Raw genomic sequence first — 27630 nt, 5'->3', positions numbered from 1 at the left:
CTATGATTTTTATTTTTGTGTTTTTGTGGTAATCTTGGATATCTTAGGTTGTCTCAATACTGTCATATATATCCTATCATTAAAACATTGGCTTCTAACAACTAACAGTGTCTCGAAAATAATTTAATAAATAAACAAATAATATGGATGAATGGCTCAATGGCATGACTTTTAACTTATTATTTTTTAGGCTGAACACTACTGCTAACGTGACTTAGGTAAATGATTTCATCAGGGTCTTCCCTGTTTGAGAAATGCTCAGGATCAGAAAATGTGTGACTCACAGGTGCTATAGCGTATGGCCACAGCTTCACTCTGAGCTCCATCTCCATAGAGTGCAGACAGTGAAATCTGATACTCCTTATCATCCTCCACCCCTACAAGAATTGCTCCTTCACTGTCACCACTCACACGCAGCTGAAATACACAGCAGGGACACACAGGACAACAGTTTATTGAAATATTGTATTTTTTAATTAATAATATGTACTCCAACAACCCAATAATTTTCCCCACCTGTCTCAGGTCGCCTCCACTTAGGGAGATCCACTTAATGAGGTAAGAAACAACATCATCAGCTGCAGCTTCCCAGCGCACCGTGATGTCACTGTCTGAGAAATTAGTTACCCTAAGGTCTGAAGGAGGAGGCACCTTCACTAGAAGAAAAGAATAATGTGTATGGAAATTTTAAAAAAAAGAGAGACAGCTACATTATGACTTTTTTCATTATTAATAACATTTACAGTACTGTGTAAAAGTCTGAGGCACATGCTGAAGTTTTTCTTTGGACGCTATCTGGTTTTTCACTCATTTTTTTTGTTTTGTTTGTGGAACCACTCAGCATTGACCTAGCAATCATTCAAGAATTAAAAAGCACCTAATGCAATCAATGAACCAATACTGTGTCTACACATAACAGAAAACTTGGGAAAGAACCAATTTTAAATCTTTAAGCACTTTATTACTAGCAGCCTGTAACAAAAACACACCATTTATTCCCATATCCTCAGTTCAATCTATGGAAAAACAGCAAAGATAGCACCAACTTTAAAGGCATAAAAAGTATTGTTGCATCAATAAGTTTATTCCCAAAGCACTATTAATAAAAAAAAAAAGACAACATGAAGTCAGTTTGATATATCAAATGTAGCCTAAGGTGTTGCCTTGATGCTAAAAACAAATATTTTGTCTCACGTGTGGTGACGTTACTGGTGAGTGCTGCAGACAGGCCTTGTGCGTAGTGAGACTGAACAGAAATGAGGTATCTGGAAAGAGAGGAAAGGTTCTGCACCAGCACTGAGTTCACTCCTGTCACTTCCACCTGGAAGGATATTTAATATATATCAATGACTGACATGGCTGAGGCAGGATTTCATTTATCAAACATTTTGAACTGTTAATGCATAAATGGGACAGAGTACAGAAGCTTCTGTACATTAGTCTAAAGTACAGAAGCTACACTTTATTAACTTTACTAAACCATTAACTATCAGAGAGAAACTGCATGACTGCAAACATGACTCACTTGTCATATAAGCCTATTTGGAGCACAACACTGTGGCGGTGGTAAATTACCAGGGGTGATTTAGTACTTAAAAGGGAACTACTTCAATAGTACGCAAGTGGCTTGGCAACAAGAGGTCAGACCTCCAATAAAGCACAATTCTTTGCACAATATTCAAGAAAACTGTCCCCACTAAAGGTGGAAACATCTTTCATCACTTGAGGTACAACCACACCATAGAGTGCAACCAGGTTAAACAAATGACTCCACTGAGCATCACTAGTTAGACTCCATATGGCAGGAAGAGCACACTTTTACCGATGGTAGTAAAAGTGAGCTTTTAGAAACTGGTTAAAAAACTTGAACCAAGATACAACATGCCATTTTATTAGGTGCTAATGAAATTGAAATTGTGCAGTCTCCTGAAGAGTTAAAAGGTTAAGTTGCCTATCCTTTAAGACTGGCGTGTTTGGAAGGTTACCTGCTTGACATCACTGCCGTGGTTGGTGCTGTAGGTGATTCTATGGCCGGGGACATCCCCAGCCCCGGGCACCCAGCTCACTCTCATCATACTGTGGGTGACCATCGGGAACTGAACACTCAGTGGTGTTGGGAGGGGGACTGCAAAGTAAGAAACGAGGGCAGAAGAACTTTGAGGTGCACTCAAGTGTACTGAAGTAACTTTGGAAAGTTGATGTTACAGAAGGACGATCTTTGACCAGTTTAGCAGAGGAAACAGTGGTAGAGTGCAGAACGGTGGGGAAAGAGAAAAGTTAAAATAAGAAAACATAAAGATACACTGTAAGTGAAAGTGAAAAATCAGTTCTTAGATTGTTTAGATAATGTCTCACATGTGGTGGTAACAGCAGTGACAGGGTCGCTGGGTTCCTCCTCATAAAGCGCATAAAGAGTGACAGAGTAGTCTGTGGCCGGCAGTAATCCTGCCAGCTCCACCACAGTTTGTTCTGCACCGAATTTCTCCTGCAAATACAGAAACAACATGATTCATCCATCTCATTACTGAGCGCAGTGCTTTGTACTGGGACTGTGCTGTGTTGGGATTGTATCTGCCAACATCAGTGTAAGGCTGAACACTGATGTTGTGATGTGGTAATAGGCCACTAGCAGTCAGTAGTCTAAAATGACGGTGAGTAATTGAAGATGAGTGTTTAGGAACAATAAGCTGCAATTACAAAGTATTACTTTTTTCTGTATCATTGACCAGCAGCAAAATTTACTGTCAACACATTCTGTCATCACCTCTTTGGCATCATCAGGCTCTCCGTGGCTGAGTGCTGAGTACAGGATCAAGTACTGTGTTGCGCCGGGTGCAGCACCCCAACTCACTCGCAACGTGCTGTAAGATGAAGGAGTCACTTTCAAGTTGGCCGGCATGGCCAGAGGCACTAAGTAAGAGGAAAACAGACATGTCTTTGTAGTATACACACTTTTGAGTACTTTGTTTGCTGAGTACACATGGTATGTAAAGTAACAGTGACAGCAACCAAACCTCCATGGGTGTAGCTTTAACTTTAGCTTCTTTAAATAATGAATCACATGTGTAACTGTACTATTATAACCTCACTATGATGCTTGTAGCATATGTATGTTTTTTTTCCCTAGATTCGTTATTCAATCTGGATGAAACTTACTATATAAACTGTCCAGGGTACTGATATTATTAATATCTATATAGCTTTAGGTAATTCTTTTTATAACACTCAAAAGCTGTTTTTGCCAACTCACTATATAAGTGATATAATGAAAATAACATTTGACTGATAGAATCACTGTTCACTGTTATCAGCAGAAGATAATTTAAGGGAATTCTGCTGACTACAGCAACTTCATACTTACTGATACTGTAGCACCTATGACAAAATTACCACCTTTCATAAAGGATGGAGCTGGAATTACTCTACATTTGTGGTAACTTTCTATACCTATCAGTCTTTAGCACCTTTAACAGTGATGCTAGTCTTACATGTTGTGACAGTCCCTCTGAGCGCTAAGCCTACGTTGTCCTCATACACGGGAAAGATGGAGACGTGGTACAGAGTTTGAGAGGAGAGGCCTTCCAGCAACACAACAGATTCTGAGCCGGGTAACACCACCTAGAAACAAAGCACTGCTTAGACTAATACTCTGAAAACATATCATACATAAATCTTAACATACATATCACGATTGATCCGACAACTAAACCCAAAGAATATGTATCAGCACTGGATAGTGTTTGCTGTTCCTCTAAATAAGGATCTTATTGTTGCTGGACAGACATAGCACATGTTACATGTTCTACACATACTGGGGTTTTTTAAACCTTATGAATCATCTAGGAATATAATTTTTGTAATAGCAGTGAAGTTCTGGACCTGGAAATTGTAAATTCTTCACAGATTTGTTTACATAGCCATCCTTGTGCTTTAAACCCATATGGCAACAGCGCCTGTGAACCAAGCAGCAGCCTCTGCGGCTATAAAGTGAAAGTGAATGCTCCAACCCCAGAAACTGAAGTTATCTCAAACTCGAGACTGGCTTCAAAACAGGAGAAAAAACCTTGTATACCAAAAATGAACCGACCACATTATCATCAACAGCTCAGGAGAGGCCTAGCTAACAGTTATAGGTTAAAGCCGCTTGTTTTGGCATTCATCTCTCAGTCAAGTAATGTAGAACTTTAAACCACATTACAATTTAAAATAGTGAGGTAAAAATTCACATTCATAACAGGAAATAAGTCACAGAGGCTGAAATGTTTTATGTATCAGACATTAAACAATGCTTTTTAATAACGAGTTAATAGGATACTTTTAAAGACAGGTGGTTGCTCTTTTGTTATGTTTAACGTTTTGCTAGGCCCTACCACCATTAACATTTATGCCTCAGCTCAACCTTCTCATCCAGATATGATCACATCCATATTAAAAAAAAATCACAAAGATACCAACAGCCGAAACGCTAAACTTGAGGTAGAATGGTGCCTAACTCCATTTTTATTTACAGCATTTGAAAAGAGGCAAGATGCTAACCTCCTGTGGACTCTGACTCTCAGCACTGTGGTACACAACTCTGTACTGTTGGACCGGCTTCACAGGATTGGTCCAGTGAAGCTTCACCTCTCTGGATCCAAGTTCTGAAAACCGGAGATCAGTAGGACTGGGGTAGGAGAGGGCCGGATCTGCTGTGGGACCAGGCTCCATTCCTGGAGACACAGAAACACAGAGCATTAGATCTCCAGGAAACAGTTTAAGTCTGAACATCTGATGCCATTAAAAACAACTGAGTTTCAGGCAGGAAAACACAGACCAACAGATAGCTACAAAGATGGGTGGCATACGCTTTGTGATGCCGCGCTCCTCTATCCTCCCGCACAGTATGTGGACCAGCCGTGCCACCAGCTTGCTGAGCAGAGGGAAGTCATTGACATTGTAGACATTCAGATCCACTGGCTCTGAGGCCACTTGTCTCAACTCTGCTTCATCAGCGTTCTTTACACCTGAATAACACCAAGTTGTGGACTAGTTTAACCAGCTAAGGACATAACATGTTAAAATAAGTAGTGGAACCCCCTCTGAATCTAGTTTAATGGCTAAGGAGTTTTAGACTAAAAGCTCAATTGAAAAAAGGAAATCGCTTGACCTGCTCTACTTGCCCATCTTACCTACAGCGATGATTTCAATGCCTGCATTTTTTAGCCGGTTGGCTGCAGCAATGGCATCATCCTGAGATTTCCCATCAGTCAACAACACCAGAAAAAACGGAGTGTCAGATCTTGCACCCGCACTGGACCTCATGTTCTCCTCCATGACGTGGAGTAGTGCCTGACCTGGAGACATGGTTAGACACTGACAAATGCATGGTACACGTGCAGTATCAAACAGCATCAGCTGAGTGTGTACCTGTAAATGTGTTTCCTCCCTTATATCTGAAGTTCCTCACTGCCTCCAACAGCTGCTCTTTAGTGGTGAAGTTGTTGAGGTGCCATTCTGTGCGTGGGTCTCCACTGTACTGTGTCAGTCCTAAGACAAAGATGCTAAATTATACATGATTTTATCATCTATGTTAGTTCATAACAGATAGAATAAAAAAGACTGTCAAGTTCTTCTCTGAGTGATCCATTTTAATATGTCTGTGCTTTTATTGTCCTTACCTTTTGTTGTCACCTCATAAAACAACAGATGATTTGAAACCATATTAACTATAAAACCTTTGGTGAAAAATTACTGATTTTACAGCATTTTCTGGAAGTAGTAAAAGAACATTTTTTATGGAAATGATGCATGTAAACAGTGTTGTTGCACCTTATATGAAGGCAGCTCAATATGATAAAGTGTTGCAAACATCAGGGGATAATGACATGAAACCTTGGCATGGTAAGTAAAGGTCGATATTTTAATAACTTAATGCACAAATGGGAACAAGCCAAATATTGCTTTGGCTTGTCTCTGTTTGAGCCCTGTGATAGCCTAGCAGCCTGTTCACAGTGTCCCCAGTCTCTCACCCTATCACAGCAGGACTTATTCAAGAAGTTTATTGTCCTGTAAACCGGCAAAACACAAATGGTTACGCAGAGCAATGAAATTCTTTTTTTTCTTTTTTTTCTTTTTTTCCCGCCTGTCCCGTTTGGCTCTTTTGCCATCAGAATTATTGTCTATAGGCAAAGAAAGATGCCCAACGGATTTACTTTACCAAATGGACCATCCCGGCTTTGCTGTATTGGTCTATTTGATTCACCTTTGCTTTTATTGTTTATTTTATTTTATTTTCGCTTGCTACACATGGGACAGACATGACTGGGGGAAAGAAAAGGGAGAAAGAAAGAGGGAAAGAAAAACAGTGGGAAAGAGGAATGGTGATAAAGGGCAAAAAAAACCAAAAACCAACAACACAAACAGACAAAAAATACATATATCAATCACCTGGATCACCTGTTGAGAAAGAAAAAAGAGAAAACAAGCAAAAAAAGAGAGCAATATAATAAACAACATCATCGCAATAATCTATGTGAATATAATAGTAAATACTAAATATTGAATATTATTGTGCCGCACGTTGGATCGACAGCGCACAGTGTGCTTTGAGGTAGGAGCCAAAAAGGGTGTAGTTTGTGTGTGTGAGCACCCGTTTGTACACCTGTGAGCATGGACGCGCTTGTATTTAAAAGGTTCCTTCATGTAATGATCTGCTAGAGGGTGTGGGGAGCCACAGCCCCGTCCTCCAGGGCATGAAGCAATGACATTCTTACTTTGCGGGTTCTCTTCACACGACTAAAAGAAAGTAACATGACGAAAAGAAAGTATCTCTATGATATCTGTGACCTTGACTTTATCAACAGGTGAAGAAGATGAATGAATGGATGGATATTTTGTTTGTATAAAACATGGTAGAACTTATTTTATCTAAACAAATAAACACATGTAACATTAGTTGGGTGATTTCTGGAGCAAAAAATTGAATTCACAAATGTTCACAAAGGATGAAAATAAACTAATAATATGACACATAGCAGCCCATACACTAACCACTAACACGGAGGAGCAGCGAGCCTTGGCTGCCATGTGGGCTCAATATATAACTCCGTTCTCCTGGTCAGCCTCCTCCCACATGATGGTCAGATATAAAATATGGCAAACGGACTGGATGCAAACTTTATTAAGACCATTAATAATAAACAGTTAATTTGTAGTCAAGACACCATTAGTCAATAGTTTATTACTATTAATAATCTATGAAATACTAACTAATAACATTTATAAAATGGTTAATAGCTGATGTGTAAACAATATAAACAACACCAGGATGGTTACAGTAAGATTTCAACATATAATTATAAAACTTTAATAAAGACCGTGCAGTGCAGCAATAAACGTCACATGATGGCTCAATAGCAGTCACTGTAACATGGCTATTTATTATTTATGGCTCACATTGTAATATATGCTTAAAATATTTATATTGAAGGAAACACTATGAACCTAGTCTATGAATCATGGTTTGACTTGTTAACTTTTGCGAGCTGTTTGTTTAAGTATACGTACCAAATCTAATTCATTTAGGAAAACAGGCGCTTTGCATTAAATGAGAAAGCTGTAGGCCAACGCTAAAGAACAAAGACATTTGTATGTATTTGTTGCCCTGGGACTGTGAACAGGTTCAGGATCAGAGATCAGTAATGAAAGCCTAATCAAATATCAAAATATATATCATAAAGTATATAAAATGTTATGTGTGCTGATGACAACAGATTACAATTTTTATCTCTTATTAACTGCGATAGATTACATTTGACTGTGTATGATTTATATTTTTTATGAAGTATAAACATGAATTATAAGATTATGTAGTAGTAAGTTATCTGTGAGCAGTAGTGACAGTAGCAAATCTGTGAGTATTGCAATAACCTGGAATAACAACCAGATGGCCAGAAATGAAATGAGCAAAGCAAAAAGAGAAACAGAGTGATGCCAATACTCCTGTAACAGTGTGAATGATGATGTCAGGACATCTACAGTGTGGCAATACTTCTATTTGAAATCTACTATGACTTTCACAATGTTAGTGATGAGAAATGTTTTCACCACCATACTCCACGCTCGGTTTCTCACCGATCTGAATGTGATTCGGTCCAATGTGGAAAGGTGTCACTAGGCCCTCCAAGAAGTCTCGGACACGTCTGAAGTTAAGGCGTCCGATGCTCCAGGAGCCGTCCACCAACAACACGATGTCTGCGGCTGCATCGCTCGCACATTCAAATGGTTTCCTTGAAGACATCCCTTAATAAATAACACAAGAAGCAAAAGACGTAAACAACACACGTACTTTAAATGAGGAAACAGATGGCACCAAAACTGTTTTTAACGTGAAGGCGTCTAACTATTATGTACATGTGTCGACATGGTGCACAGATGCAGGAGTGAGCTTTCATGCATGTGAACGTCTGTTTCTTTCCTTGGATTATAAAGGAGAGAGGCGAAACAAATGCCCTGTAGCCAAACAGGATGGCCTGTCATTATCGCTTAGCTGTCACTAGCCCCGTAAACACTGTCATCACATTTCAAACACTTACTGTTAAGTTACAAGAAAAGGAAGCTGGTGGAGGCCAGACATTACTTTAGTTTAAAATGAGTGATCACTAATATTGTGATTGCAGATTCTGTCAGGTTTACGTAACACTGGAGAGCACTGTTTACCGGTACCTGGCTGGGTAGGAAATGGGCTCTTTCTGGGTTTCTCCTGAGCTGGTTTACCCTGTGTTGTTCCCTGCTCCTCCTTGTTCTCCATCTTGGAACGATCCCGCTCTTTCTTCTTCTTCCTCTTCTCTTTGCCACTTTTCTCAGGGGTCTTATCTGGGAGTTCAGAGGGGGTTTCTGTAGCTGGAGGCTCTGGAGAAGAGAGGTAATAGTAACCACTTGGGTGGGGTTACAGTAAGATAAGACAAAATTGTTTAGGGGACCAGCTGAGGCTGTGCATGACAAGAAATCCGATGACTTTAGATTAGTCTGAGCTCATAAGCATCAAAGGGAAAAGTGAGAGAAAACCTTCTTTAGCTGTTAACAAATAAACATTTTCATTTCATGATAAACACTTGATAAAGTCAGAAAAAAGTCCACAGTTTTCTCCAGTAAGTATTTTGACTTGTTTATGAAACTGTGTGGGAGTGAACAGTTGCCAGCAGACCATGTGGTGCAATGGAAAACATGTATGACTATGGCTCAGATTATCTGAGCTTGTTGCTAGCTCAAGTCAGCTTTGTAAGCATGAAAGAGACAAAATGTATGTGTCCTATGTGATCACGCCACTGGCTGTGTCTGTATTCTTTGTGTTTTTTTTCTGGTAACTTTTACCCAAAACACTAATATCATCAGCAAAGCATGTAGTATTCAGAGATCTATTATTCTGATGAATAATAGCATGTCTCAAACTAACCAATCGTGGCAAGAACATGTTGTGTGTTTTGTTTTGTGTGGCTTTGTCACTAAGAGCTGTCAGAAAACACCTTAAACCCCCCCAAAAAACTTTTAAATACAGCCGACAGTTAAAATGACTGTGACCATAATATGTTTTGCTGCCCACAGTCAACACCTGTGGATTTAGCATCCATGTTAGCAGCATGCTATGACATTCCAGTTAGCATTAACCCAGGAAAAGTGAGCAGTAATGGGGGCCAAGTCAGGCTCCACGAGTATATTCAAATTAGAATACGTGATCACTTGGTTGACTGGATGTTTTATGTTTAACCAGCCGTTTTGCTAATATATCACCTTACTTTGTACTATTTTTAGTCGCCCTATAGCCATTCACAGCAATTCATGTCAGGCTGTAGACCTGTTTTTTCTGGACTCTATTTTTTTAATATAGAGTTATGATCACAAACTTATATACTGTACACTCATCATGGGCATGAATATCAATTTGGGGTTAATTTTTCTTCACATCCTCAATTACTTAAAATAATAATTAATCAATTAAATGAATTAACTAATGAATGAATTCATTACTTTAATTACTGAGTGCACAAGCTTGAATTTATTTGGGATTTTCAAGCTTTTTTTTAAAGCTTTTGACAGTAAAACCTTTTTCTAGAGGGCATTTGGCTTGTCCATATGGGAAGCTACAAATCTCAGTCGATGCTCAAGGTGTCAGTTTTGGAGCACGGGCCTCTTTTCATAGTTGGCGCCCTCTCTGTACATGGTGCACAGAGCTAGATAAATATCCATTGAACCTAAATCGCTTCACACGCCATTATTTAGGAAACTAATAAAGGATTACACTGGAGCAAGCACAATATTCAATAAAACTAGTGGCTGTGATATAGTGGTCACTACCATCCCTTGTGACCATAGCAACCCATTTTATAATAAAAAGCCCTTTTAATCTTATTTCACTATGTTGCTGCTTAAAAGGTTAGCATCAAGGGAAAACTTGAGAGTCTAACATTGTCTGCAATAATATTTTATTTCATATTTAATGCTATCTACCACCATAAACTACCTGTAGTACTGGCAGAGGCAGGAGTGGTGGGCGTAGGCTCCGGATACAGAACTGTTGGTACATCCAGCAGAGCCTCTGTTGCATCTTCCAGTTCTCCTAATCCTGACCCACCTGGCAACAACTTCTTCCTGTGCTCTCTGGTGCCACTGCGGATCATCTCCTCCTCCCGCAGAGTCTGCACTAGAAGAGAGAAATGTTGATCATCTGTGTAGTATTGATATTGATAATCGTAGGGTGACCAAGCATCCTCTTTTCCCCGGACATGTCCAATTTTCACGTTCTGTCCATGGAGTCCGGGGGGATTTTCGAGATTGATAAAAATGTCCGGGTTTTCCTATATTCCGACAGAGGACCCATGTGTGTGACGTCATCCCCGAACTGCTGCTTTGTGAGCGCTTTTAAGTTGTTCTGCACTCACAGACGGGACAGGCAGCGCACAGCAACGTACCTAATGATGTTTAAAAGATCCCAAAATGCAAGTGCATCTTTTCAGACGAACTGCAAAAGAAATTTCCCTCATACCGACCTAGTACTGGTAATTTTTCCTATGCAGATGAGGTATTATTTCTATACCATTATTTAATTCCAGAGGCTTTTAAGTTATTTTTTTTGCACTTGCTGACTTGTAAAATCCTATATGACATATTTTATTTCACAATTCATTAACCGCACAGATAAGGCATCATTTAAATATGTTAAATATATTTCTTTAAGCAAGTTCTTCATGACTGAGCCAAGTGTCCTCTTTTTTAGAAATCAAAATATGGTCACCCTAGATAATCGGCAACTGCTGTTGTGATTTGGTGCTAGATATATACATATACATATATATATATATATATATATATATATATATATACATATATATATATATCTACAAATATATATACATATATCAAGTGCGGGATCTACCAAGGAGATGCTCTGTCCCCACTGCTGTTCTGCATAGGCCTGAACCCCCTCAGTGAGATCATTAACAAGACTGGCTACGGATACCGACTACGAAACGGAGCGGTTGTCAGCCACCTCCTGTACATGGATGACATCAAGCTGTATGCCAAGAGTGAACGAGACATCGATTCACTGATACACACTACCAGGATATACAGCAATGACATTGGAATGTCATTCGGACTGGAGAAGTGTAGTCGGATGGTAACAAAGAGAGGGAAGGTAGTCAGAACTGAGGGGATTGAACTACCAGAAGGCAACATTGCAGACATAGAGGACAGTTACAAGTACCTGGGGATCCATAGCGAATGGGAACCATGAAGAGGCCGCTAGAAAAGCTGCAACCACCAAGTACCTGCAGAGGCTCAGGCAAGTCCTGAGGAGTCAGCTGAACGGTAAGAACAAGATCCGGGCCATCAACACCTCGCCCTGCCCGTGATCAGGTACCCTGCTGGGGTAATAGGCTGGCCAAGGGAGGAGATAGAAGCCACTGACATAAAGACAAGAAAGCTCCTTACCATGCATGGAGGGTTTCACCCCAAGTCCAGCACCCTGAGGCTGTACGCTAAGCGGAAGGAAGGGGGCGGGGACTGGTGAGTGTCAGCACCACAGTCCAGGATGAGACAAGAAACATCCATGAATACATCACGAAGATGGCCCCAACTGACAGCGTGCTCAGTGAATACCTCAGGCAGCAGAAACCCAAGAAAGAGGAGGAAGGCGAGGAACCATCATGGAAGGACAGGCCCCTGCATGGTATGTACCACCGGCAGATAGAGGAGGTGGCTGATATCCAGAAATCCTACCAGTGGCTGGACAAAGCTGGACTGAAAGACAGCACAGAGGCACTAATCATGGCAGCACAAGAACAAGCTCTGAGTACAAGATCCATAGAGGCTGGGGTCTATCACACCAGGCAAGACCCCAGGTGCAGGCTGTGTAAAGATGCCCCAGAGACAATCCAGCACATAACAGCAGGGTGCAAGATGCTAGCAGGCAAGGCATACATGGAGCGCCATAACCAAGTGGCCGGCATAGTGTACAGGAACATCTGCGCCGAGTATAACCTGGAAGTCCCGAGGTCAAAATGGAGATGCCCCAAAGGTGATGGAGAATGACCGAGCTAAGATCCTGTGGGACTTCCAGATGCAGACGGACAAAATGGTGGTGGCTAACCAACCGGACATAGTGGTGGTAGACAAACAGAAGAAGACGGCCGTAGTGATCGATGTAGCGGTTCGAATGACAGCAATATCAGGAAGAAGGAACACGAGAAGCTGGAGAAATACCAAGGGCTCAGAGAAGAGCTCGAGAGGATGTGGAGGGTGAAGGTGACGGTGGTCCCTGTGGTAATCGGAGCACTAGGTGCGGTGACTCCCAAGCTAGGCGAGTGGCTCCAGCAGATCCCGGAACAACATCGGAGATCTCTGTCCAGAAGAGCGCAGTCCTGGGAACAGCTAAGATACTGCGCAGGACCCTCAAGCTCCCAGGCCTCTGGTAGAGGACCCGAGCTTGAAGGATAAACCGCCCGCAGGGGCGTGCTGGGTGTTTTTTTTTTTTTTTTATATATATATATATATAGATATATATATATCTATATATATATACATATATATATACATACATACATATGTATATATATATATGTGTGTGTATATACATATATATACATATTCTCTCCAATTCTAGAGAGAATTCTCTCCAATGCCTAGAATTGTACAAGATCAACAGGACCCTAAGAGCCTTCATCAGGAACTCAATGGGGATGTGGCGTACAACACTAGAGGCCAACTCCAAGCCCATAGCACAAGTCACCATCAAGTGCGGGATCTATCAAGGAGATGCTCTGTCCCCACTGCTGTTCTGCATAGGCCTGAACCCCCTCAGTGAGATCATTAACAAGACTGGCTACGGATACCGACTACGGAACGGAGCGGTTGTCAGCCACCTCCTGTACATGGATGACATCAAGCTGTATGCCAAGAGTGAACGAGACATCGATTCACTGATCCACACTACCAGGATATACAGCAATGACATTGGAATGTCGTTCGGACTGGAGAAGTGTAGTCGGATGGTAACAAAGAGAGGGAAGGTAGTCAGAACTGAGGGGATTGAACAACATTGCAGACATAGAGGACAGTTACAAGTACCTGGGGATCCCGCAAGCGAATGGGAACCATGAAGAGGCCGCTAGAAAAGCTGCAACCACCAAGTACCTGCAGAGGCTCAGGCAAGTCCTGAGGAGTCAGCTGAATGGTAAGAACAAGATCCGGGCTATCAACACCTACGCCCTGCCCGTGATCAGGTACCCTGCTGGGGTAATAGGCCGGCCAAAGGAGGAGATAGAAGCCACTGACATAAAGACAAGAAAGCTCCTTACCATGCATGGAGGGTTTCACCCCAAGTCCAGCACCCTGAGGCTGTACGCTAAGCGGAAGGAAGGGGGCCGGGGACTGGTGAGTGTCAGCACCACAGTCCAGGATGAGACAAGAAACATCCACGAATACATCACGAAGATGGCCCCAACTGACAGCGTGCTCAGTGAATACCTCAGGCAGCAGAAACCCAAGAAAGAGGAGGGAGACGAGGAACCATCATGGAAGGACAGGCCCCTGCACAGTATGTACCACCGGTAGATAGAGGAGGTGGCTGATATCCAGAAATCCTACCAGTGGCTGGACAAAGCTGGACTGAAAGATAGCACAGAGGCACTAATCATGGTAGCACAAGAACAAGCTCTGAGTACAAGATCCATAGAGGCTGGGGTCTATCACACCAGGCAAGACCCCAGGTGCAGGCTGTGTAAAGATGCCCCTGAGACAATCCAGCACATAACAGCAGGGTGCAAGATGCTAGCAGGCAAGGCATACATGGAACGCCATAACCAAGTGGCCGGAATAGTGTACAGGAACATCTGTGCCGAGTATAACCTGGAAGTCCCGAGGTCAAAATGGGAGATGCCCCCAAGGGTGATGGAGAATGACCGAGCTAAGATCCTGTGGGACTTCCAGATACAGACGGACAAAATGGTGGTGGCTAACCAACCGGACATAGTGGTGGTAGACAAACAGAAGAAGACGGCCGTAGTGATCGATGTAGCGGTTCCGAATGACAGCAATATCAGGAAGAAGGAACACGAGAAGCTGGAGAAATACCAAGGGCTCAGAGAAGAGCTCGAGAGGATGTGGAGGGTGAAGGTAACGGTGGTCCCCGTGGTAATCGGAGCATTAGGTGCGGTGACTCCCAAGCTAGGCGAGTGGCTCCAGCAGATCCCGGGAACAACATCGGAGATCTCTGTCCAGAAGAGCGCAGTCCTGGGAAAAGCTAAGATACTGCGCAGGACCCTCAAGCTCCCAGGCCTCTGGTAGAGGACCCGAGCTTGAAGGATAAACCGCCCGCAGGGGCGTGCTGGGCGTTTTTTTTTTTTTTTTTTACATATATATAAATTCAATTGAACTGATTTGTCAGTTTATATGAAGGTCAGTTATATTTCTACTGGCAGAAATGGCTTTTAAAAATCGACTTAGTACACAGAACACATAAAAGAATAAATCCACAAGAGTCTTACAGATAATGTGGCAAGTTTAATATTTAAAGCTCAAACGACAGCCTGCTGAGGAAAACAAGTTTCTATGATTATATAAATGTTAGTATTCTGCATGGTGGCCCTAACAACCCTAGTGCAAATAACATAACTAGTGTGTTACTCATAACATTTTGACATACATCAGAAAATCCCAAAAGATCTTAAGTGGCTTTTATAACACATGGGCCTAGTGGTCCACTGGATAATGTGCCTGACTACAGCTGGGGAGATTCTAGGTTCAACTCCTAGGTAGCTCAAAGAACCTTTACAAATATCTCTAAAACAAAAACAGTCACTTTGCTAAAACATGCCCGATCTCACTATTTGCTGTTAGTTTCCAGGACGAGTACACCACAAAGCAGTTTGCATGTTTTCAGTGGCAATATGAACATTACTTTGAATGTTACTGCATAAATTCACAGGAACATGATAGTAAAGCAGTAACTACGCCCAGGACAGAAACAACCGCGTCATGCTGCTAACACAACATCAGCTTTTTGGCAGCATCTGCACAGAAAACACAAAGATAGCTAAGAACCCAGAGTGAACATAAAGGTTAGTGTATGCTGATCCCAGCCCAGCAGCCAGACCGTGAACTTCAACAGACTGATGAGCAGTCAGCCTGCAGCCTGCACTTCTGCCTGTTCATGTTTCCAAACTAGAATCACCATGACGATCACTTTGAAGTGTCAGCTGGTCTTCAGCTTTGTTTTGTGCTGTCAGCTTTGCGTTCACACATGAAAGACAGACTGTATGTGTGTCTTCATTAGGATATGGATTTGTGTTGGTGTTTGGGACTTTAAGGTTTCTATTGTTAATGGTAACTATGTAACAATGTTTTAGGTCACTTTTAAAGTAATTAAGTAAGGTACTGCATTATTTTTAAGAAAAGTAACAAGTAATTTGTAATAGATAACTTTTTTGAGTAACCACCCCAACACAGACCTTTATGACGTCTATCACTGAAGAGCATACACAGCACTAATCAATAACACATCCTTGAAAGTTGAGTAAACTTTAGCACACACCATTCAGGAATCACCAAAAGATCTTGTGTGGATTTTGCAGCACATGCAGTTAGTGGTACAATGGATTACACATCTGACTACAACTCAAACTACTCTAGACGAGACTCGTGGTTAAAGGTCAAAGAACCTTTATGAGCCCACTGTAGTCACTTGTATCTCAGGATATTCACTGTGTTAAAAGTTGCTTTAAATTATATGCAAACACAAAAGGAGATAAAACTTTAAGATCTTCAAAAGTCTTTTTAGCATATCTTTGTCTGGAATTAAGGGACAAAAATTCTTAGTTTAAACATTTAATATGTTTTCTATGTTATATTGAGAATACAAAATAGGTTATTAAGAGCTGCAAATCATCGCTAAATGAGGATGAAAAGTAAGTATTGCCTTGACACAGTAACAGTATTAAATAAGTAAGGGACCCTGAGGGAGTTAAAACAAGATGAAGACACATCAGGAAGGAATTCCCAGACTGCCATCATTCCAACATGACAGCCGGCATTACGAATTTCCAAGTTGAGGCATTTTCTAGCCTGCCTGGACACGCTTAACTCGACACAGTAATCTAATACTTCTTGCATCCTTTGCAAGCAGCCAGAGGCTACATGAAAATATAATACAATCACATGAGAGAATCATTTACAACTTTACAATATGTCAACAGTGAAAGGGACACAAACTGGGGAGGAAAACAACCCAACCGTCTACGATGCCGAGTCTAAGCCTCCGAACACAAGTGACCCTTCATCAAAATGAATCCTGCTATTTCTGTCATTAGGAATTAAATTAAATTAAATCTGCTCTCCTCCCTGCAAGCTGCTCCTCCTTAAACACAGTCACACAGTGTGGGTGACTGTGTGAGGCTCTTTGGCCTAGAAAGCATCATCGACTGTAACGTTATCAATAAGTTTGTGTCAGAAGGCAGATTTACAATCCTGGAGAAACACTCAATCCAAGCAGGTAATCCAACTGGTAATATTAGTACTCAGCCACTGTGAGTGTGAGGTTGTGGGCTTGCAAGCATAAAAAAATGATCTTCAGAATATTATATAAGATGACAGTTCTCACTCATTTAAACGTATATATATGTATACAATCTACATGAACCTCTTGATTACTCCACAACTCAGATATATTTATTATCTCCTACTACCATCTCTGCTCAACATACAAAAAGTTTCCAACTTACACTGTTACATTTTTAGAAATCCACAGATGATATTAAATATATAGACAGACTCACAATAGACATCTTAAATCAAACTTCACCATTACTCTGATCAACCCTGCTGTATTTCTTACTTGTGAATCGTCTCTTTGCGAGAAGTTTCTCTGTCGTCCCATTGAGCACAAGGACCTGGAGGAAATATTCCTGACTGGAGTCCAGACCTGCCACTGTTGCCCGGCCCCGGGTGGTAGTCAACATGAGCTCTGGCTGTGGCACCTCTGGAAAAAACACAAGGATTTGGGATGATTAATCTTTCTGTATATGTAAAGTGAATTATATAAAAAACAGATCACTGAGTGACATTAAAGACAGAGTTTGTATAACTTGAGTTATGCTTGAATTCAAACAGGAAACATAATAGAAACTGGCAACTATTTCTGAAGCCTGTTTCTGGAGATGAATAGTCATTAATGAATTAAAATTGTGATGTATTAACTTAGAAAGTTCAGGTACAAATTACTGATTTCAAATTTTAGAAACATGTGAGCTCAAAAACTTACCAGCTCTGCAATTTTGACATTACACCTTCGTTTTCCTTCGTAAGACCAAACTTTGACTTCTTATGTATAATTCTGACATACGAGGTCAACATTTTTACTACTATATTATATTTTACATAATATATTTTACTGGATCATGTAAAACTAGGCAATATTTTTTTAATGCTGAAGTTATTAAGTAAGCAATAAATCAGTGTACAAAACTTCATACCACTGCCATATTTTTCTGGAACAAAAACCAAAAAAGACCAGGACTAAATCTTAACAAGGGTCTTTTGAACAACCAACAGTTCCTACTTTTTATTCATCGGATCTAAAAAATAACTTTTACACACTTTCTACGGTGCATTTTCATCTGATGCTTCAAATTCCAAATACACTGCCTGTTGAAAGTCTGGGCAGTTCTTTGTAATGACTTTGCCAGAACTGGACATCCTTACCTCTTTAATCCTGTCAGCACCACCTTTGCATTCTCTTACTGCCATCCTACACCTTTAAACACACTACAAAAGTGCTGCATTAATTTCTTCTTTTAAGTTCATCTCTGTCTCTCTCTTAGACCTGCCTGTGCTTACCTGCACTGTGTGGAATGGGAGCTAAAAGGCCGACAAAGAGAAAACAATGCTTAGGAAAAATCACAGATGTGGAGATAGAGGGGAGGAGAATGGGCTGTATTTTTATCCAAATTATGACCTGCAAAGCAAGACAGCTGGCAGTCTGGAGGGCAAAAGAATACTTTACAAACCCATTTTTAAGCAGTTTCAAACTAGATGGGATGTGTGGTATAATAAAAAGCTTATGAATAAACTTCATGATGTTTATTATGTAATTAAAAACTTATAATTATTATACATTTGAGACACTTGGGAGTAAGTGTACTGCTGGAAACCAAAGAAAATGTTACGTAGCATTTTCAGGATTGAGTGTGCTCCTGTTGTGTGGAACATTTATCAGAGAAGCAGAAGCTTCACATACCAGATGTGGTTTAAATTTTAAGGGTTATTTATATAGCACACTTTGATCACCTGATCAAAGTGCTTAACAATCAGCAAAAATCATGGAGACATTAAAAGGCAATGCAAAGGAAAAAAAGTTAACAAACAAACAAAACACACACCAACAAACATCAAAGGTGACAGACATAAAACAGGCCTGATGATGGTTAAACTAATTTGATTCAAAAGCCAAAGTAAAAAATTGAGTTTTAAGACGCAATTTAAAGGAATGAATAGACTCAGAAGTACGAATAAAAGCGGGGAGGTTATTCCAGAGTCTGGGTGCTGCAACTGCAAAGGCCCAATCACCTCTCAACTTCAGCTGGGATCTAGGCTGTTCTAAGAGCATCTAGCAAGATGATCTTACTGCACTCCTGGGGTTATACAAGCGGAAGAGTTCAGTCAGGTAACTAGGTGCCAAATTGTTTAAAATTTTAAAAGTAAGCAAGAGAATTTTAAAGTCTATACGGTATTTGACAGGGAGCCAGTGTAAATTAACTAGAACTGGGGTGATGTGATCGTACTTTCTAGTACCTGTTAGAAGGCGTGCAGCAGCATTTTGAACTAACTGCAAACGGTGGAGAGAAGAATGTTGGAGGCCCAGGTATAGAGAGTTACAGTAGTCCAGTCTACAGGTGATGAATACGTTTTTCAAGTGCATCATTATACTAAATGATGCATTTTATATTTTATACTAAAATATCTCTGCATGATAATACAGGACAAGTCACATCTGTTATTAAATCAATCGACATGGCAGCGCGTGTTCGTTGACAGTAGAGCCCAACGGACATATCGGCCAATATGATAAATCAGCATTTACAGGGGCTGATAAATGAATCTACAAATCAAAGAAAAGACAAAAGAGTTTTGATGTTGTATCGTTTGTCTACCAGAGTATACTCTGCAACTTCCTGTTGGCAACACGTGTTTGAAACTCTACAAACACAGCAACCAAAGCGTAAATGAATAATCCACGAGTAGTAAGAGTAAAAGAACTGTATTTGTAGCTGTAGCTGTTATCTTAGTGAGTACTTAGAGGAGTTAGGGAAATCTGTTTACGTTTTGTGTGGCTGAAAAAAAAATCTCATGATATATTGTTAAATCACCAAATATTGGTCTTAAAAATGCTATTTGGGTGTTTTTTCTCTTCTTTTAGAAAATCTTATCAAGTGACATTGTTAATTCTCCCAAACATTTGATGACCACAATTATTAAAGTGGGTACCACCTGTGAACACTACCAAAGTTGTTGTTTTTCTTATTTTTCCCATTCTGATGACAAAATGTGATTCATACTTTCAATTTCATTCCGAGGCTTTTAGATAGACTTTGTAGGTATATCAAATTGGAGGAGCTCCTAACTCTGCTGTCAGAGTACTTTCTTCACAGCTGCGCAACTCTCACCTGAAATCGGTCTCACTCTGACCTTGTAACCCTGCACGGGCCCATCAGCCTCCTTCCACTTCATCTGCAGTCTGTCTTCAGACAGAACCGTCAGCTTAAGACGACCTTGACAGAGACAAAGAGAAGAATAAAAAATATCTGGCTTTAAATGTTTAGCGCATTTTAAGACTTGGGTCAAGGGAAAAAGTTGACATGACATTTGCAGACTTTTCAAAGATCAAAGACACAAGCAGTGAAACTTTCTTCATTCTTCCCATTCTCTCACTTCCTTCTCAACACATCAAATTCATCTCTTGTTCTGACTTCATCTACATAATTTCCAGCAGGGGTTTCCCCAACAAGCAGTGTCTTTCATGTTTCCTTCATGCATCCATCAAAGCATGCCCTGTCCTCCCATCTAGCATAGAAACAGGAACAGGACGCCGGTTGGAGACTGCAGGTTCAAAGGTCGTGTCAGAGGAACGTCACAAAGTTACACTGTGACAGGGTTTTGTATTTACTACGCAGTGGGGTTATAGATGGAGAGGAAGATGGGGAAGGAGGGGAGGGGATGCAAAACGGAAGCATAGAAGACATGGACAGCATGAATTACAGAACTTTATAACTTGTGTGAACACATGACCCTCAGCACTCAACAGATCCTTTCCTGACTAGCAAGCATCCATGTGTCTATGTAAAGGCCTCTGTCTGCGACTGTGTACTGGGCCCAGGGGCCTCTGGGGGGTCTTCATCTACATGTGTGCCTGGCAGGGAATCACATAGGCTCTGACGGGAATTTAGAGAGACAGGGTCACGGTCTAACAGATCCACTAAGAACAACAACTTTTCCAGACAGACAGGCAGTTATGCAGCCACATACAGTATCTGTATTGTGCTCTAAGATTTGTGGGCTAAGAACAGCTGGATTTGCCCACCATTTCCAGTTCAACACTCAAAATATAGTAAGTTCCTTGAGACTTGCAGATTGTTTCTTTTATGGGATGTAGTATTAAGTAACCATGAGGTAAATATGGAAACTAGCAAAGTCTCAAAAATACCTCAAAATAATTGGCTTGTCCTTATATGTTCATTTTGACAGCCAAAAAACTAAATGGTGAGTTGTACATTATCAAACTAAATACATATTTTCAGCATAATAAAAACTGTGCTAACACAGTCTTTGGATGATTATGACTAATATGGTTACATTAGTTCAGTTCATTTGGTTTTGGGAGTGACTGCTTTTCCACAGAACAAGACCTAACTATCATTCTCTTCATAGCAAATAAGTTTTGATGCTTGAATTCAAATAAAATCATTGACCCAATAGTTTTTATGCTGACAGTACCAATTAAAAAAGGTTCTGCCATCCGTGCCAACCTGATTTGTCTTGTCACTGTGTGGATACACAATGACAGCAACACACAGAAGCCTAAAAAGCACTGACATCAAATGCATTCATTCAAGATTTTGAGTATTGGCACTACTTTAGCTGAAAGAAGAAAGAAAAAAGGCACAGCTTCATATTTTAGAACGTTGGAATAACTGTATGTATAAATGTGGGTATATGCTACAGAACGCAAAGTAGATACATTATGCCAAAGTTTGTGGGTACACATAAGACATTTTATGTGTAAAAGCTACACAGCAGATCATCAAGACATTAATGCGACTTCACTATTAGCTTGCTTTGTAAGAGTCAAACGATTATTAGCATGGGTGCACATAAGTGGCCCGCAGGTGCGCATGCACTGTCAAAATAAAAGACGCGCACCAGATAAGAAGTTGCAACGCACGTTTGCGTACATAAGATTTTCTGGAGGAGGACAGACATTTGTTTAGAACTCTTAAAGATGTCGAAGAAGCAAGCTCCTTTAAGCAATTACTTTGGTGTTCCTCCACCTCCAAAGAAATGTCAGAAGGAGTCCGAACCGCAGAAGAAGCGGTGCAGATGTGGTGCAGAATATGCCGTGAAAATCCCACTCTAGCGGACAAAAACAGTGCCTTTTATATGTACGCAAACACGCGTTGCAACTTCTTATCTGGTGCGCGTCTTTTATTTTGACAGTGCATGTGCACCTGCGGACCACTTATGTGCAGCCCTGTGTATTATTAGATATATGTGTATACCTTGGCCATTGACAGCAGCAGACATCAGCAGGACACTGAGCAGGAAAAATGGCATTAGCCAGGAAGACGACAATGAAGTAGCAAGGAGGTGAGGAGACATGAGTGGAGCCTAGAAATATAAAAAAATAACGCTGTCAGTATTATTTCATTTATGCATTCTCTTATTTTTACATACAGACACACGAACACATCACTAGGTTTGACTGACTTTTGATGGAAATATCTAACCTGCCCAATAAGCTGGCGGCAAACCAGGCATCAGGATGATAACGAAAGGTGATTGAAGTGACTTTAAACATGGCACAGAATGGTTTGAAAAGAGAAAATAACCAGTGAGCACCAGTTCTCTGAGTAAAAAAGGCAACAGTAACTCAAAAAGTCGATCTTTACAACCAGGGCATGCAGAAGAGCATCTCTGAATGTACATGTCGAACTTGAAGCAGATGTTCTACAGCAGCAGAAGACCACACACAGTGCGGTTTCTGCTTCAGCTAAGAACAGGAAACTGAGAAACAATTCACACAGCACTAGATAATATATGATAAATAGACTGTTCTTATATAAAGCTCTTCTATGCTCTTTGAGCACTCAAAGCACTTTATGCAACTTCCCTCATTCCCACATTCACACACATTCATACACTGATGAACACATCAGAAAGCAGCTTGTTCAGTATCTTGCCCAAGGATAGTCTGTATGCAGTCTGGAACAGCCAGGGATCAAACCACCAAACTCCTGATTATTAGATGACCTGCTCGACCTTCTGAACATGTAAAAAAAAAAAAAAAAACACCCAATGAATTTTTCATGATGGTGTGTTTTTGACTTCATTTATGTCAGCTTTTCAGATTTTTTTAAAATTTTCTATTTCACAATATAAGATTTGTGGATCAGATTAGAATTTATAAATCAAACAAATTAATCAATCATAAATCTTATTCTAAATTTGTATTGCTCATTTAAAATACATATTTCTACTTTGGAATACCTTTCATATCAACAAAATGGGGAAAAAAGCTATTAAAAAACAGGTAGTTTTCCCATGGGAATTTTTATGTCTGACTCAGACTACAGATGTGCCTGATTTTGTCCAATTACAGACCTCAACACAGCTAATGATACACCAGGCCATAATATTAACAAACATGCAGCCCTTGAAGAGGGCGTAAACCTACCATGCTTCTGTCTGAGACCCATTAACACTTTACACAACATTCATTAAACACCTTCAACTAATTCTAGATCCCAGGACTGAACTTATTTGATATATATCACATGTTGTAATGTTTTTTTACACTCCAAAGAAGGAACATTATTTGGAGTCTTTGAATCTTCTAAGAACAATAATTTCTTGCTCAAAGCTAAAAGACCAAACTTATTTCTTTTTAATCCCACTTCTATAATAAAAAGAAAAGTTCAGACACCATGTAAATTGCAAAGAATTTAAAACGTTTAAAGCCTGTAATCAAAAATAGCCAAATTAATTTTGATTAAAAATGTTAAATTGATACTTTCAGTTTTTTGATTGTTTAAAAATCTGTCCTCATTTATATTTGGTGCCAGATTTTAAAAAATGTGGTGAGGTGACAACAGGAAACAAAACAACCTAAAACTGAGAGAACATTTACAACCAGCTAGGTAACCAGCAGCATGTCACATGCATGATTTGCTCTAAAAAACCCTCTTGAGGAGTCTTTTATATGTAAAGGGGGGGTTTAAGAATATTGCTCAGGATCAAACTGCAAAGAGTTTCAGCGTCTGCTTTTTTTGTTCCCCAAAAATCTAACTAGAATTTGTAATTTTGAAAAACGCTGTAAAACTGTAGGAAGATGATCTTTAGAAAACAAGGATGAAAGGAATGTCATTTGTTCTTTGTGAATAAGAACACTGTTCAACAAACACAGGCTGAACAAAGACACAGTTAATACAGCTGGAGTTCACAGACCTTCTAGCTCGTGGCCGGGTATGACAGAAGTAAGTTATCCACAGCTAACTGGTAAAGTGTGACATGGAAACACAAGTAGAGATAAGGAGAAATATCAACACACATACAGAGACCCAAAGACGCTGATTTCACTTTAATAATTTATATTAACAATAATTTTACATACAGTAAAAAAAGTATTTGCCCACCCCCCGATCCCTTTTTTTTTTTTTTTTTTGCATTTTTCATACTTTAAACCCCAGATCGTCAAACTACCACCACCATGTTTGACTGCTGGTGTGATGTACCTTTTATGAAATGTTATGTTATAACATGTTAGTTTTACATCTGATGTATGGGATGGAAAGTACTTCTTCACAGTGCTGAACACTCATTGTTTGCATTTTAGACTTGTTTTAATGGATTCCTGTCTCAAGCACAACAGGCAGCAATTAGAAGAGAGTTTAACCCTCATCCTACCGACATATTTAACATGCATGGATTAGTTATATAGTTATTGTCATCTAAAAGAATTATTAATTCAAATTAATTAAAAATGATTTTGCATATTTTATATAACAAAAATCAGTTTTTCTTTAAAACAACTTGCATCTTTTATCCAAAATGTAATCCACGTTACTTAAAAGCTTATTTATCATCTTTTGAGTGTGGAATCACTTAGTTTTCAGTCATTGTAAATAAACATTATTTCTATTGTATTTATATGATGAAACCAATCAGGCTTCAGATAAACACACAACCAGCCAACCCAGAGACACAACCTCCACCATGTCCTGGGTCTGCCTCCTAGACATGCCCCAAACTCCTCACCTAGGAGGTGGTGAGGATCCCTGAACTCATGTCAACCGCCTTCTTTGAATGTGGAGGCATAGCGGCTGCACTCTAAGTCCCTCCCTAATGACTCAGCTCCTCATTCTGCCTCTGAGGGAGAGCCCAGACATGATTCCGAGGGAACCCATTTCTCGTTGTATCTAATTTTTCCGTCACTATCCAGAGCTCACGACCACAGGTGATGGTCGGGACGCTGATTGAACTGTAAAGACCAGTGTACCAACAGCAGTGCACCAAGCCGTAGAAAACAGAGATAATATCCTGAGAATACTGAACCCCCCACGCCCCCCTTACCTTGGCTGTGCTTAGAAATTCTGTGCATAAATATTATGAAATGAATCAGTGATAAAGGGCAGTCCTGTCTGCTTGGCCTGACTTTCTGCAGGCGGTGCAAACAAACCAATTACTATGATTGTGCAGGAAGCAGAAATGACTAAAGATAACTAAAGTTAATTTAGTCGCCACTCAGACTGGGGACTGTCATGCAGCAGTATGAGCTCTCCTTTCAATGTGTGGCACGACTATGTCCATGCCACTTTACTAGGAACTAACTGACTGACAAAGAAAAAAAAATACATTTGATATATGACAAAAAAATATACCTCTGGGGTCTGCACGGCCCCTGACAGTACGATGAGGGTTAAAAGACATTTCCAACATACCTACCCGATGTCATCGTGTGAAGTATGTGATGGAACTACATTGGGGTTTTTGTATAGTTTTCTCATGTTTCACATGTGCCTGCTTGCCTGAATGTTGCAAAGTCAGTGCTTGAGTGGCAGATTGTGCACTTATTGATGTGCCTGTCAGACAAAAGCAAAGGAGTAGTAATGTTATGCAGTGCCCGTGGAAGCGCTTTAGTTTAGCTTTGAACTCATTTTTCTTGAATTAATCCAAAGCCACACGCTTATTGTACGATTCATTTTTACTTAATAATAAGATAAGAAATCATTGTACTGGTGTTAAAGACATACAAGGAAATATCCAATCTAAAAGACTGGATGTTCTAAATACAGGCTAATACAGGTTATACAGTTACTCATTTATGGATGCCTTTATTGCCCTTGGAGTGACCTCACTAGGAAAAAATGACACCACCACGAAATAACTTGAACTCCAGCTAACCTGTTAGGTACCCAGGTGGCAACACTTGACTCTGGATATCAAATTTCAGTGTCATGGTTCCCCTTAGGTAGAAGGTTTTATGACAGCTGGTAGGAACTATGAGGTCAGTACACCTGGAAACAACAGGTCAGCAATTTAAATTATGGAACACGCTAATAACCACCGGATATATTACTGTAGCTTGTTGCATATAATTAAAATAAAATCTTAATTTATATTTAACTTACATCTAATTAAATACCGACTACTATTTTAATGTACACACGTTTTACAAAAATGTTAAATAAGTAAATTCTTTAAAGTTGTTAAGAAATTAGCTGCTGGAAGAAGCTGATTTGACGCAATATAGAACGCCAATAACTGCGTAGATATATCTAAAATAAATAAATAAAATAAAGGCGTATTTCATGTTTAAATTACTGATAATTAAATAGTGAAAATTGTTTTTAATGTACACATAACTCGCACAGACGTGCAACACGTTAACTGGTGTCAAGCACCACAAAAGTAGTTTAAGTTTGCTTTTTGTGTGGTAGGTGTCGCGCAGGTCCAGGTGGGGGTTTTTTTTCTCACGGCAGCTTGAAACAATGCACTGCATCGTAAGTACGGGCTACAGTAGGTCCTTCATCTAACACTTGGAATGAATAAAAAGGACACCGTCACAAACGCACTTTGCCGTTTTCTAACACGGTCGCTCTTAGAGCGGCCAGGTGAGCTCTTACCTGGCGGTTCGGTGAGTCCAGTTTATTCCGCACTGCATTCCAGAGGCGGGATGTCAACATGCGCAGGTTTCTGCTCAACTCTGAAGCCTGCTTCCTCTCAACAGGTCGTATCTGAACGTTTCAGGGTGAAATCTGAGAAGCAAGGCCCTCCTGCTGCTCCGGCATGGGCGTGGCACTCAGAAAAATGCTATAAAATCCTCCACACAGTGGGAGACACTTTTACAACCATACGTTTGAGCTATCCTATGTAATGTACAGGGTAATATTACCCCGCTGGAGCCGCATAGAGTTCTGCTATGAAATACCGTGTGACTGTCATATTGTAAGTTAAACACACAGTGCACTTAATCAATGGCGAATACACTCTTATATTTCCATGCCTTAGTGCATGAATAATTGGTGTATTAATAATTTCCAACAGATGTGTTGGAACACGACTTTATTCTTGAGTCTAGTCCGGTATCCAGCTCCCAGGCTGGAAGTCAAAGAGTTTACTTGTGTCGTTTCAGTACAGCGCAGTGCAACGGACACAATTTAGATTTAGAAATCTATAGTAACACTGTATCATTTCAATAATTATAAAAAGGGATTTTCAATAAGAATTAACAATAAACATCTTGAACTTCAGTGTAATGGCAACACTTACGAGGTGACCTCAGCTGACATGCAATATAAACTGTATAGGGCGTATGGGGCGATCGTGGCT

General features: G+C 40.2%; 1 protein-coding gene across 2 annotated transcripts in view; it reads right to left on the bottom strand.

The window, feature by feature from the left end:
* The window catches only part of LOC116311606 (collagen alpha-1(XX) chain), a 41316-nt gene extending 14280 nt beyond the window's left edge, over window positions 1-27036 (bottom strand). For both annotated transcript variants that reach the window (XM_039604241.1, XM_039604242.1), the window contains exons 1-18: window positions 26925-27036; window positions 22302-22410; window positions 20193-20297; window positions 17366-17509; window positions 10499-10678; window positions 8704-8889; window positions 8113-8280; window positions 5407-5526; window positions 5169-5333; window positions 4845-5003; window positions 4537-4709; window positions 3489-3618; window positions 2765-2910; window positions 2356-2485; window positions 1986-2125; window positions 1195-1321; window positions 517-656; window positions 285-417 (exon numbers count right to left, since the gene is read on the bottom strand). In XM_039604241.1, the coding sequence (XP_039460175.1) occupies window positions 285-417; window positions 517-656; window positions 1195-1321; window positions 1986-2125; window positions 2356-2485; window positions 2765-2910; window positions 3489-3618; window positions 4537-4709; window positions 4845-5003; window positions 5169-5333; window positions 5407-5526; window positions 8113-8280; window positions 8704-8889; window positions 10499-10678; window positions 17366-17509; window positions 20193-20297; window positions 22302-22410; window positions 26925-26984 (2515 nt within the window). In that variant the 5' untranslated portion in view covers window positions 26985-27036. The remainder of the gene's footprint in view (window positions 1-284; window positions 418-516; window positions 657-1194; window positions 1322-1985; window positions 2126-2355; window positions 2486-2764; window positions 2911-3488; window positions 3619-4536; window positions 4710-4844; window positions 5004-5168; window positions 5334-5406; window positions 5527-8112; window positions 8281-8703; window positions 8890-10498; window positions 10679-17365; window positions 17510-20192; window positions 20298-22301; window positions 22411-26924) is intronic.
* Between the last annotated feature and the right edge of the window lie 594 nt (window positions 27037-27630).

Source organism: Oreochromis aureus, linkage group 20 (genome assembly GCF_013358895.1).
Source record: "Oreochromis aureus strain Israel breed Guangdong linkage group 20, ZZ_aureus, whole genome shotgun sequence".
Classification (NCBI taxonomy): domain Eukaryota; kingdom Metazoa; phylum Chordata; class Actinopteri; order Cichliformes; family Cichlidae; genus Oreochromis; species Oreochromis aureus.
This window is presented reverse-complemented; position numbering and strand designations above follow the sequence as displayed.